This window comes from Schistocerca piceifrons, chromosome 5, assembly GCF_021461385.2.
Source record: "Schistocerca piceifrons isolate TAMUIC-IGC-003096 chromosome 5, iqSchPice1.1, whole genome shotgun sequence".
In the NCBI taxonomy this organism is placed as follows: domain Eukaryota; kingdom Metazoa; phylum Arthropoda; class Insecta; order Orthoptera; family Acrididae; genus Schistocerca; species Schistocerca piceifrons.
This window is the reverse complement of record NC_060142.1, coordinates 440,872,394-440,891,163: the sequence shown is the minus strand read 5'-3', so window position 1 is coordinate 440,891,163 and position 18,770 is coordinate 440,872,394. Positions and strand designations below refer to the sequence as shown.

The following is an 18,770-nucleotide window of genomic DNA, read 5'->3' as shown; positions in this document are numbered from 1 at the left end:
GAAACTACAGCCGTAATTTTTCCCGAGGACATGCAGCTTTACTGTATGATTAAATGATGATGGCGTCCTCTTGGGTAAAATATTCCGGAGGTAAAATAGTCCCCCATTCGGATCTCCGGGCGGGGACTACTCAAGAGGACGTCGTTATCAGGAGAAAGAAAACTGGCATTCTACGGATCAGAGTGTGGAATGTCAGATCCCTTAATCGGGCAGGTAAGTTAGAAAATTTAAAAAGGGAAATGGATAGGTTAAAGTTAGATATAGTGGGAATTAGTGACGTTCGGTGGCAGGAGGAACAAGACTTTCGGTCAGGTGATTACAGGGTTATAAATACAAAATCAAATAGGGGTAATGCAGGAGTAGGTTTAATAATGAATAAAAAAATAGGAGTGCGGGTTAGCTACTACAAACAGCATAGTGAACACATTATTGTGGCCAAGATAGACACAAAGCCCATGCCTACTACAGTAGTACAAGTTCATATGCCAACTAGCTCTGCAGGTGATGAAGAAATTGATGAAATGTATGACGAGATAAAAGAAATTATTCAGGTAGTGAAGGGAGACGAAAATTTAATAGTCATGGGTGACTGGAATTCGTCAGTAGGAAAAGGGAGAGAAGGAAACATAGTAGGTGAATATGGATTGGGGGAAGAAATGAAAGAGGAAGCTGCCTTGTAGAATTTTGCACAGGGCATAACTTAATCATAGCTAACACTTGGTTCAAGAATCATGAAAGAAGGTTGTATACCTGGAAGAATCCTGGAGATACTAAAAGGTATCAGATAGATTATATAATGGTAAGACAGAGATTTAGGAACCAGGTTTTAAATTGTAAGACATTTCCAGGGGCAGATGTGGATTCTGACCACAATCTATTGGTTATGAACTGCAGATTGAAACTGAAGAAAGTGCAAAAAGGCGGGAATTTTAAGGTGATGGGACCTGGATAAACTGAAAGAACCAGAGGTTGTAGAGAGTTTCAGGGAGAGCATAAGGGAACAATTGACAGGAATGGGAGAAAGAAATACAGTAGAAGAAGAATGGGTAGCTCTGAGGGATGAAGTAGTGAAGGCAGCAGAGGATCAAGTAGGTAAAAAGACGAGGGCTAATAGAAATCCTTGGGTAACAGAAGAAATATTGAATTTAATTGATGAAAGGAGAAAATATAAAAATGCAGTAAATGAAGCAGGCAAAAAGGAATACAAACGTCTCAAAAATGAGATCGACAGGAAGTGCAAAATGGCTAAGCAGGGATGGCTAGAGGACAAATGTAAGGATGTAGAGGCTTGTCTCACTAGGGGTAAGATAGATACTGCCTACAGGAAAATTTAAGAGACCTTTGGAGAGAAGAGAACCACTTGTATGAATATCAAGAGCTCAGATGGCAACCCAGTTCTAAGCAAGGAAGGGAAGGCAGAAAGGTGGAAGGAGTATATAGAGGGTTTATACAAGGGCGATGTACTTGAAGACAATATTATGGAAATGGAAGAGGATGTAGATGAAGATGAAATGGGAGATAAGATACTGCGTGAAGAGTTTGACAGAGCACTGAAAGACCTGAGTCGAAACAAGGCCTTGGGAGAGCCAGTCATGACAAAACTCTACCATCTGGTGAGCAAGATGTATGAGACAGGCGAAATACCCTCAGACTTCAAGAAGAATATAATAATTCCAATCCCAAAGAAAGCAGGTGTTGACAGATGTGAAAATTACCGAACTATCAGTTTAATAAGTTACAGCTGCAAAATACTAACATGAAATCTTTACAGACGAATGGAAAAACTGGTAGAAGCGGACCTCGGGGAAGATCAGTTTGGATTCCGTAGAAATGTTGGAACACGCGAGGCAATACTAACCTTACGACGTATCTTAGAAGAAAAATGAAGAAAAGGCAAACCTACGTTTCTAGCATTTGTAGACTTAGAGAAAGCTTTTGACCACGCTAACTGGAATACTCTCTTTCAAATTCTGAAGGTGGCAGGGGTAAAATACAGGGAGTGAAAGGCTATTTACAATTTGTACAGAAACCAGATGGCAGTTATAAGAGTCGAGGGGCATGAAAGGGAAGCAGTGGTTGGGAAAGGAGTGAGACAGGGTTGTAGCCTCTCCCCGATGTTATTCAATCTGTATATTGAGCAAGCAGTAAAGGAAACAAAAGAAAAATTTGGAGTAGGTGTTAAAATTCATGGAGAAGAAGTAAAAACTTTGAGGTTCGCCGATGACATTGTAATTCTGTCAGAGACAGCAAAGGACTTGGAAGAGCAGTTGAACGGAATGGACAGTGTCTTGAAAGGAGGATATAAGATGAACATCAACAAAAGCAAAACGAGGATAATGGAATGTAGTCAAATTAAATCATGTGATCCTGAGGGGATTAGATTAGGAAATGAGACACTTAAAGTAGTAAAGGAGTTTTGCTATTTAGGGAGTAAAATAACTGATGATGGTCGAAGTAGAGAGGATATAAAATATAGACTGGCAATGGCAAGGAAATCGTTTCTGAAGAAGAGAAATTTGTTAACATCGAGTATAGATTTAAGTGTCAGGAAGTCGTTTCTGAAAGTATTTGTATGGAGTGTAGCCATGTATGGAAGTGAAACATGGACGATAACCAGTTTGGACAAGAAGAGAATATAAGGTTTCGAAATGTGGTGCTACAGAAGAATACTGAAGATAAGGTGGGTAGATCACGTAACTAATGAGGAGGTATTGAATAGGATTGGGGAGAAGAGAAGTTTGTGGCACAACTTGACTAGAAGAAGGGATCGGTTGGTAGGACATGTTTTGAGGCATCAAGGGATCACAAATTTAGCGTTGGAGGGCAGCGTGGAGGGTAAAAATCGTAGAGGGAGACCAAGAGATCAATACACTAAGCAGATTCAGAAGGATGTAGGTTGCAGTAGGTACTGGGAGATGAAGAAGCTTGCACAGGATAGAGTGGCATGGAGAGCTGCATCAAACCAGTCTCAGGACTGAAGACCACAACAACAGCAGCTATTATACAAATCTCAAAAATGTCAGTAACTAAAATAGCTATGAGTGTGTCCTAAACAAATTAGCTTTTGAAACAGAGGATGCATCTCTCCAATGTTTCTGTTAATAAATTGCAAACAAACAAAACAAAAAATAATAATACTGCAGGCAGCCAGAGCTGCAGAAATGCATCCTGATTCCTGATAAATGAAGAACCACAGCAGCTGTTAAATGATCCTTTATTGAAACAACTTATTTTGCAGCTTATAAGCTGCATCTTCATTTATACATCTGAGTGGAAAAATGGGGCAAAAATAAAACAGTGTTGTTTCTACCTCAAGTTAAAAAAAAAAATAAAAAAATAAAAAGCATGTCGTAAATAACAGATAAGACGACTAACAGTCAGTTCATAGAAAGTCCAGACCAGGGTTAAATGGACTCCTGACATTCTCAGCCAAATCAAAATAAAATGCGCATGAAAGGAACGATAGTCGAGTTACAGAATCAGCTAACTATGGAATTGACCACCCCAAATAGCAGGCATAATGACAGACTGAAAAATTAAAAAAGGCACAATTAGTACAAGAAAGAGGACCACCACTGTTCTAGCATTAGAATACAGAAATACATCTGTTCTAGCTGTGGGCTACAGAAATAACTGATGTTCAGAATAGAAAGGAGGAGAATCAGTCCTTTGTATTACTTATCAGAATTTCTCTGATGAGTGAGGGGTCCCCTGTTTTCATATCATGAAACTTTTCAATTATAAAGTTTAATGTGAGAAAGGTTTGTAGGCAAGCAAGATCTTGACAGTGTATGCAGAACTTGTGACCCTTCAGTTTGTATGCAGAATTTCCATCAACATACTATGTTCAGTCCTAGAACTTCATATTTGAAATGTGTAGATTTTTCATAGCAATTTTATTTTTAAGTGAAAGCCTATACTTTAATCTTCTTTTCGGCACGATTCCCACAAATATTAGCTTGTTTATGTTCATTTTTGCATATTTGAAATGTCTCCTCAGATTGAGAATGCTTCTCTTTGGAACCAACTATAGGATCCTAGATGTAGATCTTGTCATTGGTCATATGTATGACAGCACTGGAGGATATTAGTTTTCGGGTCGTGTTGTCACATCGTCTTAACTAAGATGAGCATTAAAGTTAGCCACTCCTATTCAAGATTCACGATCATTGAGTGGCCTTTCAGTTTCCCTGAATGAGAAGGGCCCATCATCAAATCTGCACCTCAGGACAGTTGTAGGGCTTCATGTGGAGAACATGGGTGATCTCTCTGCACTTTTAGCTTCTTGATCGGGGGTCACAATTGTTGACTTTGTATGTGACATCCAACAAGCAACAAAGCAGATATAGCCAAAATAGTGCTTTAGTAACTTTTCTGATAGTCCCACATTCCACATAGGTGTAAAAATCCATTATTATGTTTCCAGGCTGCATCTCAGTGGCCAGCGCTTGGCATTATAGTGCTCTTACTCCGTCTGGATAGCCAGGGATTGTACATGAGCCAGCTGTCTTGCTTCTTTAGTCCTGGTGATGAGGTGTTTCACATAGTCACCCTGACTATTCTACAGCTGAAACAGGGACAGTGCATCCATTGTCATTTTGGCCTATTGGTCATGGAGCAGAAAGAACAGTGTGAAGCCTGTTCTGTCCTGATTCACTGAGCTGTGTGAGAATGAGCAGTATTGTAATCCACTCTCTCTGTTTGACATCAGCATACATTGAGTGCTTATTTGCCAGTATCTTGTTGAAGCATTCTGTGAGGCCATTTGTCTGTGGTTAGCAGGTAGGTATCATTCTGTGGGTAACATCACAATGTGAAATTACCTCTGACACTCGTCTCAACTCAAAAACTTTTCCACAATCAGAAGTTATCACTTGGCGTTTTCCATGCTTCAGAGTAATGTCTTCTCCAAGACACCTTGCAATTTCTGGAGCTTTGACAGTTTATACAGTTTCGGTAGCAGCATAGCAGTTGAGGTAATCAGTGCAGCTTATTAGCCATCAATTCCCGTTCGTTGATCTCCCCAAGAGGTTGATTCAGGTCCAGTGGAATGGTGCTGCTTGCAAATGGAGCCAATTTAAGATGCTGCAGAGGTAACTGCAGCGTTTGCATCCATCAGTAGCATACCTTACAGTGTTTCACATCTTTTGTAATAGATCAGTAGAGACCCCTGGTGATACCTGCATACAGTCCTGTCTTAAGTCTTCATGAATCCCATATAACCAGATGTTAGAACATCATACAAATACTTCAGGATAGTTGACCACTGATGGGTTTGAATGACAAGCAACCTTTTCCATCCCAGTGGATCATAGTTCCTTTTATAAATGTTCCATTTATTAATTGGAATTCTCTTCAGATCAGTTCCTCCTACTTCGTGGCTTCCATGATTTTCAGTAATGCTGGATCTCCATTCTGCTCAATCGCAGTGTCAGCTCAATCACAGTGTCATTTACTGCAGTAATGGCTGAGATTTCATTCACACTGCTGTGCTCAGCCAAAGGTTTCTTTAAAATGCAGTCAGCATCCTTGTATTCACATTCAGTGGGTACCCCTGAAGCTGCAGTGCCATCTTATGAATCAACCCAACAGATCCAGCAGCATAGAGAATGGTTCTCCATCCCAAATGTGAATGGTTTGCCAAATAAATGCAGCTGGGAATTGTTGCTGGCTGAAACAACTGTAAGTCACTTTCTCAGTTGTAGGGGTACGTCTTGGACTTTGAGAGTAGTCTGGAAGCATAAAACATCATCATTTCAGCACCTTATTGAATTTGTACAAAAAGTATACTACCGCATAACCAGTAGGGTCAGTGTGAACTTCAATCCTGTCAGCCTCGTCATACAGTGCTAGGAATGGAGAAGATATTAGCACCTCCTAAAAGCCAAGGAAAGATCTTTTTTGCCCCTTGTTCCAGGAAAATTTGGCATCTCCTTGTAGAAGTTCTTGCAAGGGACATGCCCTTTTACAGAAGTCCTTTATGAATTGCCAGTAGTAGGAGCACATTCCAAGACAATTACTCATGTCGTGATTGTGCTGCAGAGTCAGAAACAGTGTAAGTGCTTTTATTTTCTCTGGATCGGCACAGACTTCATCACCATTAACTAGTTGGCCCCAAGATTTTAATTTCTTGGACCACAAACTGGCACATTTTCGGATTCAGGTGGAGGCCTTTGGTCTGGACAGACTTCAACAAGGTTGTCGGGTAGCTTACATGTTCTTCAGATTTCTCTGAAAAAATAAGTGTCATCCAGATAGCAGATATATGTTGTCCATTTTAGGTCTTGAAGCAGATGCTCCATCATACATTTGAAGGTGGCTCGATCATTACACAGTCTAAACGCCATAACTTTGAACTCGTAGAGTTTATTAGGAGTTATGAAAGCAGGCTTTACCCAGCCAGCCTTGATTTGGTAGTATCCTTTCTGCATGACTGTTGTTTAGAAGTATTTTGTTACTTTTTAGCAATATAGGATATCATTAATGCATGTCTATGGGTAGACATATTTTTTTGTTATTTTTGTCCAGTTGTTGGTAATCAGTGCAGAAATGCCATACACTGTCCTCCTCCTCCACATGGACAACAGGAGAGGATAAGGGCATTCAGAAAGTTCAGTGATTTCATCTTGTCCCTATACAAGTATTGTGTAATATGGTGAATCGCTCCCAATGTTGATACAATGTTTTGCCATGGGCTGCTTGGTCTATCTTTTCTCCACTCTTAATTTGAAAGCCTCTGAAAATTGACACAGAATGGATAATATGTGCCAACATTGTTCCTCAGTGAGGCCAGATCTTATTGACAGTTTGATACTAGCTTCCTCCCCGGTCTTATCTGTAGTGGTAGTCGAGCAATATCCTTCATCATTGTGTGCTCATAGCTTTAGGGATGAACTGTAGTTGCTTATGAACCAAAACTGTCCTTGACCATCTGCTGTGCTAATAATTATCACTGATATGTAGATTTCTTTTGTGAGCCTGAGTAACTTTTTGCAAGCGACAATAGCTTTATAGGTCAAATGAGCATCTTGATTGATAACTGGAACTTGCCTTGTTGAAGCAACAGCAAACAACTGCCACAAGCAATCATTCTCATGTGTGATTGTTGGAATAGCTTTTTCAATCCAGAGCTCTGGTCTTCCACAGTCTCTGACTGCTTGTGATGCCTGCAAGAAGTCCCATCCAAGAATAACATTATGACTACACTATGTTAAAATGAGAAATTTGAAGGACTGTGTTGTGTCATTGAGAGTTGTTATTGCAATACATGGTCCCGCCACCAGGATGTATTTTCCATATGCGAACTTCAGCACAATCATTTTCATATCATGAGACGTAGCCTTCTTTAGCTGGTGATGATAACCATTCTATATTACAGAAAAGAAGCCCCTGAGTCGACTAGTGCTTGGACAGATTGGCCATTGATGATGATGATGTCAATGAGTTTTCTTTGCATCTTGGTACATATTGTCCAAGGAAAATTTTCATTTGTGGTGACCTCACCTCCATAGACGATAGCCTCACTTAGTTTTCCTGAATTTTCCTGCTAGGCAAGCAGCTGGGAATGGCTACAGCACCCTCATCCAGGGTATGGTGGTGGACTTTATTCCACAGCTTGGCTACAGTCAGCAGTTGACTAGCATGAGTAGGACTGTTGTCATGGTTGACATCGTATGTCGTAATAGTTGTCAAATGCTTGTCTTCTTTCTCTGCAGTACCATACAATGTGTCCAGGGCATCCACAGTGGAAATACACCAGCATGTTGCCATCCGTCCTCCAAATGTCTTTTCTTTTGTGGGGCATTATACTTAGTGAAGGAGTTGGTTGTGCTTGTGTTTTTCATATGCTGGGTTGTTGTTTGAGGGATGTGATAGAAGTCTGAATTGGCCAGATTCGTTCTTCATGGTGCATTCGATTGGTAGTGGAGATTGGTGCTGAAGATCAATGCAGCTCTTCTTCGAAATTCTGTATTATCTCTTGAAATACGTGGTGAACGTGCATGAGTGCTCTCTCTTGTGTACTCAGTCTGACATTTCTGGCAGCCATAACTGCTGTATTTCTTCCTTTACTTTCAGGGATATTGGAGAGTTAAGGTCACCGTGGTCTTCCACAACTACTATAGGGACCACATTTGGGAATTAGTCATACCTCTTTCATCTGACTCTTTTTGTGTAGCATATCCTAGGTGAATTCTTTGATGAATTCACTGTTGTTATAACATCCTTTACCGGAAAAGCTTGGTATACATTTTTTGCAACTCCTTTCATCAAGTGTGAGATATTTTCTGTTTCTATCATATTTGGATTCACAATGTGGCATAGAACCAAATTGTTTTGTTTGTAAGGCTGTATCATTTCCACAAGATATGGTACCCTGTTCTTCAATTGTTCTTGTGTTAAATGGACTTAGTGCTGATGATCACCAAATGTTTTCTTGAGTTCAGTCTGGATTTGCTCCAGCTGTTGTCTTCTCTTCATTGTTGTCAAACCACTGCTGGGCTATGCTGTCCAAGTAAAAGTATACATTTGCCAAACACTTATTGTCATCCCACCTGTTGTATGTGGTCAAAATCTTTCAGCCATTCCAATGTCTCCAGAAATTGCTGATAGTTGCCTGATGTGTAACTCCTGTACTGCTGTTTTGGAACCCAATCTTCTAGAAATGAGAAATACTATAAAATAAATGTTTGCTGGTTATTGAATTTGAGTTGCTGACATGCAGCACACTAGCCTATGACACTAATTGCTACTCCATAGTGTAGTTCGTGGCAATATTTTGTGATTACTTGCAGTTTTTGTCATAGTTCTTGGTGTTATACCCATGCTCCTCTCGTGAATAAATAGTCACAGAAAAAACAGTATATTTTTAATGAACTGACCAACATTCAAAAATTAACACACTAAGCTTCGCAAAACAAAGTGTATATTCCTGCCGTGTGCTTGGCCCCTGTTGATGTTCCGGCTCCTTACTTTAACTTTGTTTATGTACTTTTGTTTGTGTATGGTGAATTTTTTCATTTGTTTATTTTAATTTTCTTGTAAAATTCATTTAGGGTGCTAATCAGTATGCCATCGTATAGTGTAGTTTCGTAGTTTATAGTTTGTTTCCCTTCTGCTATTGCCTTTTGTAAGTGGACACTTTCTTTTTGGTAGGTTTCTGCTATAAGCTGTGCTATGATTTTAGTATTTTGAAAACAATTTCAGTTTTAGTGTATGACTGTTTCCTTACATAACTTACTAAAATAATCACAAAATTGTGAAATAAGTCATGATAGGTACTGCACAAAGATCAAGGTCCACATCTGGTCAAGAAAACAATATGTGTATTAAAACAACTAAACTTCTACAGACAAAATATGAAATGGTCTAAAATTAACAGTTATTGGAGAAAGTCACTTGCAGTTGTGATGGCACTAGAGAAAAGAGCAGTTTGGTAAGAATAGCAGGTCACCGAACAAAATCGCTATTTCGTCCCAGAGTATCCACCAGCACAACACTCTTCTTACAAGTGCAAGGGGCCGAATTAAGTGTGGAATTAATTGCCTCTTGTGGAAGAAATGGCCAGGGTGAGATCCAAATGAAAGTCACATGGTTATAACACAAGGGTACCAGCAGTGACAACCAGAGCTCTGAACTTAGTACCAACGTGGGCACTAATGCTAGCTGGTCGGAAACCTTGCAGTGTGAAACACTGATTTACACAAGGGGCTGTGTAGTAGGTGTAGCGTGTTGCCATCTATTGTGTCTGTTGTGGCATGGTGTCGAAATTAATCTTGACATAGCAAGAAGAAGACCAAGCCTGAAAGCAAGGCTAGGTCAGTGGAATCCTCTCTAGTAACTGAGCTGTTATCTTGTACCAACAGCCAGTTACTGTAGTAGGCGGGTATCCAGTTGCATGGCAGTATTGAAAGCTTGGGGTGGAAGTAGGCGATCAAAGAAAGAAACTCAGTGCCTTAGCAGATGGCTGTAGTGATGAACTAGGAACATATGGAACTAAGACATATGTGTGCCAGAGATCCGCCACACGAGTTACATAATGGTTCTGAGCTATTAAGTAGTTATGATACGTGAACCATTAATTTTCAGTGTTCTGATATCTAGAATATACTACTTTAAAATTTATGTCTGTCTGTTCTGTGTGTACTGACTGGCAAGACTTACATATAAGTTGGAATACACCTGATCTGTTGAATTTGTCAGTAAGTGTGTTGTATGTCTTGAATTTTCTGTCATGTTGTCCATCTGCTATCCTATTTGAAGCCCTTGTTTCATTAATATGTTACCTATTTTGTGGATTATTCTACTGTTATATGTGAATATATACAATTTTGTTTTGTGTGTGGATTCCTGTTCTGCCGAGTGTTGAATGTGGCATTGTTGTTATGGCACGTTCAGTTCCAGTCTGTTTACATACTTTATGGTTAAATCTCTCTATCATGTGTTTCATTAAATCATTCTCTACAGGTTTTTGTTTTATTGTGTTTAATTATTATATGAAGTTCTGTTTGTTAAATTAAACTTTCATGGCCAGAAATATCATACTTATTAAAATATTATGGGCTGTTATATCATGATTGGGTGATTTGCTTGTTGAAACTCAATGTTTCACCCTCATCTGTGGACGACTTTGTCATTGTAGCTTTTTCAGAGGTCCAATGTACACCCTGGCTCACTATGGACGGAAATAGAATTCAATTTGTGCATGCTCCTGTGCAGAATCGTGATGATGTACATATTTTGAAAACTGGGATACAATTTAATGACTCTTGCATGATACAGTGGGAAAGCATATGTTGACAGCATCTAGTAGACAGAAGAAGAAATTAGGATCATTTGCAACCTAATCAGACAATCCAGCATTTAGAAATTTCTTGCACTGTTACCAATTTACTGAAACGTTTATTATCTGACAACAAAGTAACTGTGTTTGCCAAGGGTGGAAATTTTGTCATCAGACCAAGAGTTGTTCCCACGGAGGAAATTGTAGCTCTTGTGAAAGCAGGCATTCGTAGTGTGAATGCAGTACCAGCTGTTGAAATCTGTATAGCAGCAGAAAGAGTATTACCCCGCACAAAGCTTTCAAAATGTAGAATAACTGTGGGATAGAACATTATAAAATGCCTGAATAAGGATGGTAGTGCATTTTTGTTCTCAGCCAATTTTGGTGGAAATAATGTGGACTTTGTTGTGAGACATGGTGAAATATTCCCTCTTCACCTCCTATAATTCCACAGAGTTCGGATAGCTGATGGCAGTGTACGTGGCCTTCAAAATTGCATCTGTAACAGAGCTGTGTTCCAAGCAGTCATTGGGAGAGGCTTCTGTCATCATCAGAACAAGGTCATGCAAACATGTCCGATACCCCTCGTGCTGACTGGCCGTACACAATTGTGGCTCCTGCAGTATTGGAATGTACAGCACTCTCATTCAATGTGGTTGATGAATCACTTCCAACACCTCACTGCACAACATGACATCTCTTATGGTAGTGCTGACACACTCATTTACCAGTTGGGGTACTCAAAGGTGTGTGCCAGCTGGCTTCCTCACTGCCTAACAGAAGACCATAAAGAGCAACACAGGACTATCTGTGCAGTATTGCTTGCACATTACAAGTGTGACAGTATTATGCCAAATGTTGTCACAGGTGATGAAACATGGGTTCGTCACTTCAAACCGGAATTGAAACTGGTTTTCTTTTTATTGCTGCCATAGATATTGTGATGCTTCATAAATAAGTAAACCACCAAGTATATGTTGAGAAGATTACAGTGAAGAATGTACTCAGTGGCCAGTTTAGTTTGATGGGTTTTAGGTTAAAAATTACTGTGAATGTAAAGTAGCTAATAAATTGAAATTGATTTAACATTAGATGGAGAGTGATACCTTTTTCCATTCTTGAGAAAATACATGAGATACATTGAACTTTGTCAGTGACAAGGTTGGCAGCTACACACCACACACGACGCTATTGTCGCCTGTCACGAGAAGTCGAGAGCCACCTCGTGTTTCTCTCTTTCGTATACTGCCGATACGAGCTGAAGGTCAAAACAGGAGTAAAAGAGACTGAAAGCTAAATTCCCATTGCTTCTGAATGAGCAGCTGGATGAAGGCAAGAAAGACATAGTCAGTAATTTTTATATGATGGGCTTCTTCCATTTCTTCAAATACATTGTCTACCCCTACACAAGAGTTCAGCACCCGCTGCTACACCATTGACTGTGACTGAACACTCTTCAAATCCAGCAACATTTCTTCTATATACTCCTCAAGCTGGATCATACATTACTTCGTGAAACTGAAAGGGTGTAGAACTACTGTCCTAGGTTTATTAGTTTTTGAATATTATTTATATATGTATTACATTTGAATAAAGTACCATATTAGGCGGACTTAAAAAAATTATCTTTTCATAGTGGTATTTTTAATGTTGATCATGCTCTTCCACCAGCTTAACTTATTGTAATGGGTTGTACTTCAGTAAGAGAAATAGCAAGTAAAAAATGTATGTCGTGCTTTGTCAGAATAGCTGATACAAGTTGCTCCAAAAAGTGGGAACTGTCTGGACTCATTCTGTAGAATTCATAAAATTTTTCACATTGAGAGGCATAGCGGGAAACCACAGCCAAACTATGTCTGATATTATAGCATTGTATGGGTGCATCAAGTTTTTTCATTTCTTTTTTGGTTTTTTGAGCTTTCACTAATGATAAGACACAATAACGTCCTCTTCAGAAGTGCTCATAATCGGAATTGCAATTGAAACTGAAACAAAAATGTGACTTGTGCTGTCTTATTGCTTGTCGTATGGAGAGTGGCACTGCGTGTCCTATTGCATATCACATCTTCCCAGTGGGAACATTGAGTGTCACACTGCTAAGTGTCGCATCGCATGACCTTTATTGGAGTGTGTTGTATCACGTATTGACTCATTGTGAACCATGCATTAACCATAAGATACATAGGAATAAACGTGCCGTGCACACACAACACCCTACACAACTAAACAACAACAACACAGAGCAGAATAAGAATCCACACACAAAACAAAATGGTGTTTACTCACCTGTAATAATAAAATAATCCACAAAACATGCAACAAATTAAGAAAATAAAGACTTCCAATAGAATAACAAACAGATAACATACACAGAAAAAAATTAAGATGCACCCATTGACAGATTAAACACATCAGGTTTGTTCCAAATAATATGCAACTCTTACTATACAGTATGCATAAGACAGACAGGATAAATTTTAAAACAAAATTTTGAGAAGCAGACCTGTACAAAGAAATAGCTCATTTAGTACTTTTGACAACTGCAAGAATAATATGTGCTGCTCGCTCTTGATCTTCTTGTCGCCATCTGTTTAAGGAGTTATAATATGTAAAATAAGGAGTCAACCACTCGCCTATTGATGACTAATGTGGCGCTTAGAAACACGTAACAGAAATAGTATTTATATAGCTTTCAAGCTCTTGCTCGCTCTCAAGCAAAAGTATGAGCATTCACACACACACACACACACACACACACACACACACACACACACACACACACAAACACAAACAACACCCATGGTTGCATTGAGACTGACTGTTGATTATCAGTTATTGAGAGCAGTTGCATTGGTAGGTGGAAGTGCGGAGGGGATAGGGAAGGATGCACAAGATGAGGAAGGGGTAGCAGGATAGTGTGAGGAGGCCCTTTGACAGATGATGGAGCGGTCCACAACAAGATGGAAAGAGCTCAGAAGGTAAAGCACATAATAGATAGAGGGGGTTGGGGAGGGAGAGGGGGGCGAGAGAAGCAGCTAGAACAGGGAGAGAAGAGAGAAGGGCAGAGAGGTGGGAAAGGGGTGGCGGGAGGCTGAGAGAGATTTAGGCCAGGGTGATTGCAGGCTATGCGAGAGAGAATTCAGGCTAAACTGGAGAGAATTCCCACCTGCATTGCTTAGAGAAACAAGTGCAAGATGGAAATATCTAAATGGCTCTCTTAACGAAGCACCCATTGAAGTTATTTGTTTCATAGTGTGCAAAATGTTCCACAACTGGATGGTCAAATTTGCAGTTGAGCACCATCTTGTGGTGACCATGATGCAAAGAGACATAAATCTATCTCCCATCTCCCCCCTCAGACAAATGCACTTCTTTCTTTTACGGACTCCCCAAACTGTGTAAACCCATCCCCATTGTGGCTGGGTACATTACAGCCACAGAATGAACCAGTGCAATTGTTGACCAACACGTGTTGTCTGTAACGTCCCATTCCACATTCAAGACACTGCTCGCTTCCATCATTGCCTTTACATAGTTCCTTTCCCGTTACCACCAGAGTCCTTGTTGGTTACTCTGAATGTAACATCCTTATACACCAACATCCATCGTGCCTGTGGCCTTGTGGCCATGGAACACTACGTTTGCCAGTGTCTTCATACTGAACCCATCACCTCTTTCCAAATCCTCCTAACTATCCACATCATGACCAATGGGCCATCTGGGGGAATCCTTCCTATGTAGTCAGCACCTAAAGCCCCTTGTCTGGTTCAGATTCAGTGATAACATTTTCATGATCTGTACTCCTGGCAGGGACACCCTTGCTGTTTCCTCCATAAAACTAACACCTGATCCAAGCTCGACTTCACTTGGTCCTTCTTAACTCAACAAGCCACCTTTCTAGATATTGATAACCACTTCTCAGACAACTCCATAAATAGGTAGGAGGTGTCCCATTACTTTCACCGTAAACCAACAGTACCTCCACTTTTACGACTGTCAACCACTCCATGTCAAAAAATCTCTTCCTCATAATGTCACCGTGCTCTGTGGAAAGCAAGTGTTGTTGTAATAGACTGACAACCTTGCCAGAGCCTGTATTGACAAACAGTATCCCATGCAGATTATCCATAAACAGATGCTTGTTCCATCTCCTCCTCCTGCACCAGTAAACCTTTTAACCAACCACTGACCAACACTCCTCTGATCACCAAGTATCAGCCTGGTGTTGCTCAACCACACCCTACAGCAGGGCTTCAACTATATCTTACCGTGTCTTCAGGTAAGGGATATCCTACTCTAAATCCACCCATATGAAGCAAAGTAGTGATCTGCTATCCATCCAATCTACAGAACATCCTTGTGTGTCCCTGCTCCAGTCTCACACTCCATTGGTCATTCCCTTGTGGTTGACCCAGGTGCAAGACCTGTCTCGTACATCCTCCTAACACCTCCTACTGCAGTCCAGTCACAAGCGTTTCCTACTCCATAAAAGACAGGGCCTTGTGTGAAATATCAGCTGTGTTGCATTTACTGTGTAGTACTCTGTGGGTATGACCAGTCACCAACTATCTGCTCACATGAATGGCCACCACCAAAATGTTGCAAATCACAGACTTGACCATCCATTTGGAAAACATGCTGCACGCCACAACGCTAATGACTACATTAGGTGCTTCACTAAACAGTTCGTTCTGATACTCCAGGCCAGCACTAGCTTCTCCGAACTGCACAGGTGGGAATTTTTCCTCCAGTGTATCCTGCACTATTGCAGTCTTTGTGGCCTAAAGCTCTTCTAACCTGTTTTTCACTGCCTCATCTTACCTCTTCACTTCTCTGCACTGTCCACTACACTCCTTCCCCTTACAGATCATGCATTGTCTTTTGCCACCACTCTTTCTCCCCCCCCCTCCCCCTAGCATGTGGTCTCTCTCTCTCTCTCTCTCTCTCTCTCTCTCTCTCTCTCTCTCTCTCTCCCTCTCCCCCCCTCCCCCCCCCACTCCCCCTGTCTCCCCTTTTCCACCCCTCTCCCTTCCCCCTCTTCCCTCCTTCTCTTCCCCTTCACCTCCATCTTCTTTTCTCCTTCCCCCCCCCCCCCACTCCTTTCTCTGTCTCTTACGTGCTCTACCCTCTGCATTCCTTATTCCTTTATTCTTGTGGTGCAGCTGCTGAGTCTTCTGGCAAAGAGCCATCTTCACCCTATCCTGCTACCCCCTCCTCGCATTATGTATCTTTCTCTACCCCATCCCTACTTCCATGTACCGAGGCAACTGTTCTCAATAATTGGTAATCGACAGTCTCGCTGTGGCTACAATGGGGTGCACTTTGGAGTGTGTGGGCACTTGCATATGTAAATATGTGCACTTTAGCTAGAGAAAGAGCGAGAGCTTGGAAGCTAGTGTAAATATTATTTTCTTTTGTTTGTGTCTATGTGCCACACATCAGTCAGCTATAGGTGAGTGGTTGCCTTTCCTTATTTTACATATTATTCCATCCAGGATTTTCTGTTGTTTAAGAAATTTGTCACTTTGACTACTGAGTCACAGTATATTTATTGCCTCACCAAGTTTGTCATAAATAACTCACTACAGTTCAAAAGCAACAGCGATGTTCATACTTACTACACCAGAAGAAAATATGACATTCATTATTCCACATTAAGGTTTTCTGTTGGTGCACAATGTTGCCACTAAATGTTTTGATCACTTACCCAATAATATGAAATGTTTGACAGTGAAGTTACATTTGAAATCAAACTAAAAAGGTTTCTGCTTCACAATTTCTCTGTTCTGTAGAAGAATTTCTATTTATGCAATGTGTTAAAGGTGATTGATAGAAATTACTGATTCATGTCTGTAGCAAATAAAATAAAAATGCCATTTTTAAATGATCAGCCTATTTATACATCAGTCTATATTGTGAATGTAAAATGACTCATTCCTCATTACGATTAATCGTACAAGTGATCTATAGAACATGGAACAAACGAACTGACTACCTGCTTAATAGCTCACAACCTTAATTCTTTCCAAAATGGCTTGTGTAAATTTACAGATGTGCAACAGATAGCCTCAATAAATATTAACAGTATGAACAGTTAAAATTTATTTACTCAGTCTATAAACTAAATAATAACAGGGCTGCACAGTGAAATAACAAATGATAAAGGAGAAATATAACTATTGGACTAAAGAAGCAAACCAACTTTCCTCATATTATGAGAATCAGCTTACATTTTGGAATTTCTTCTTTACCTACTTCTCCGGAGACTGAATGCAGAGGTTTTCTCTTTTTCTCATTACAGCAGTATACACCTTCAAGTACATTTCACATTTTCCTTTGGCTCTGGATTTAAATTTTGAAAATACTAATATTATTTTATTATTTTGAATTTTTCTTTCTTACATAATTTCTGAATATGTGTATTCTTTAATTGAAAAGATGAGGATATGTTCACAGTTAGTGGCATAATAGATTTTGTGCTATATCTCTGTCTCTTTCTTGTAGCAGATCTAAGTGAACAAAATAAACAGGGAGTATTCCCAAGGTTGTGATGCTCTCTGGAAGCCCTGGGCTAAACAGCTAATTCCTTGTATCTATGTAAATATCAGTTGTCATAGTTATTTAAGTTTCAGTAGTTTGGGTATGCAACTCTATAATTAAGCTTTTTCATTATTTCACAGGTTTTTGCATGTATGCTTGCTGCTACAATCCACTGCAGGCATCTGATGGTCTGGAAGATATTTGCCCCAAAGTTGATTTTTGAAGCTCTAAGTTTCTTTGTGACCATTATTGGTGTTTGTTTTGGCTACCTCATTACCTTAAGAATAACAAATAAAACAGAAGTTTTGTTTAAAAAATTTCAAAGGTATTTTCAATAAATATATGCAGTGAATGTTTTTGACTGTTATTTTACTGTTGTGGAGTAAAATATAGTATTAAATTGTTGTGAAGTCTATTATTGTTATGGAATATTATGTTAATGCAGATTTGATTAAAATTTGTTAAAATATTTTCTTGATTTTCATTACTCTTGAAAGTTGACTACTTCATGTAGCAGATTATCTTAATAATCATTATTACAAAATAGTTTGACATTATTGATGTAAGGAACTCATTCTCTTTTTCTCCCATAGTGAATAAAGGTACCACTAAGTAGTGTGTATGACATTTAGACAGTTATACAAAATGATTAAAAAAGTCTCACAGTTCAGCCTCCTCAAGAAGCGAAATAAACTGTGTAATGATGTTTTGGTACACAACACTGTTCACCATAGTTTAAAAGAAAACAGTGCTCATTATTCAGAGATGTGGTATGACACACTACACTCAAATTTTCTGACATATCAAGGGATTTTCATGAAAGATGTTGGATTTTCAACAGTGATATTCCAGGACGAGCAATATATAAAATAAGGGAGTCAACCTCTCATCTGTAGCAGACTGGTGTGTGGTGCATACACACATTTAACAGAAAACGGTATTAACTAGTTATTGAACTCGGGCTCTTTTTGTAGTAAAAGTGTGCTCATTTACGCACTTCTGTAGTTTTAGGGAAACTGATTATTGAAAACAGTTGCTTGGACTGATGGGGGTGGCAATGGGTAGGGAAGGGGACATGAGAAGAGGAGGTGGTGATATAGTGGAAGGCAGGTCTTTCGACAGGTGACTCGGATGCTGCTCAACAAGACAAAAGGAATTCAGAGGATTGAGCATGTAAGAGATATAGAGAGAGGGAGAGGAGAAAGGAGAGGAAGGCGCAGATGGAGGAGACAAGGACAGGAGAGAGAGAGAGAGAGGGGGGGGGGGGGGGGGAGAAGGTCCACTTGTAGGAGGAAAGGAAGAATGGTGGGAGAAGGCAAAAAACATGATCTGGAGTTTGGCTATGGCCATTCGTGTGATTAGACAGGTTTTTACCTGTCACGCCCACCTAGAATGCTGTACAGTAATTCAGCATAGCTGACATATAACAAAGTTGCTTTCACAAGTGGCC

The 18,770-nt window shown here is 39.9% G+C and overlaps 1 protein-coding gene across 2 annotated transcripts in view; it reads left to right on the top strand.

Moving 5' to 3' along the window:
* Positions 1-17,791, top strand: part of LOC124799280 (GPI ethanolamine phosphate transferase 3) — a 103,139-nt gene extending 85,348 nt beyond the window's left edge. For both annotated transcript variants that reach the window (XM_047262857.1, XM_047262856.1), the window contains one exon: positions 17,461-17,791. In XM_047262857.1, coding sequence (XP_047118813.1) covers positions 17,461-17,543 — 83 coding nt within the window. In that variant the 3' untranslated portion in view covers positions 17,544-17,791. The remainder of the gene's footprint in view (positions 1-17,460) is intronic.
* The last annotated feature ends 979 nt before the right edge of the window (positions 17,792-18,770 follow it).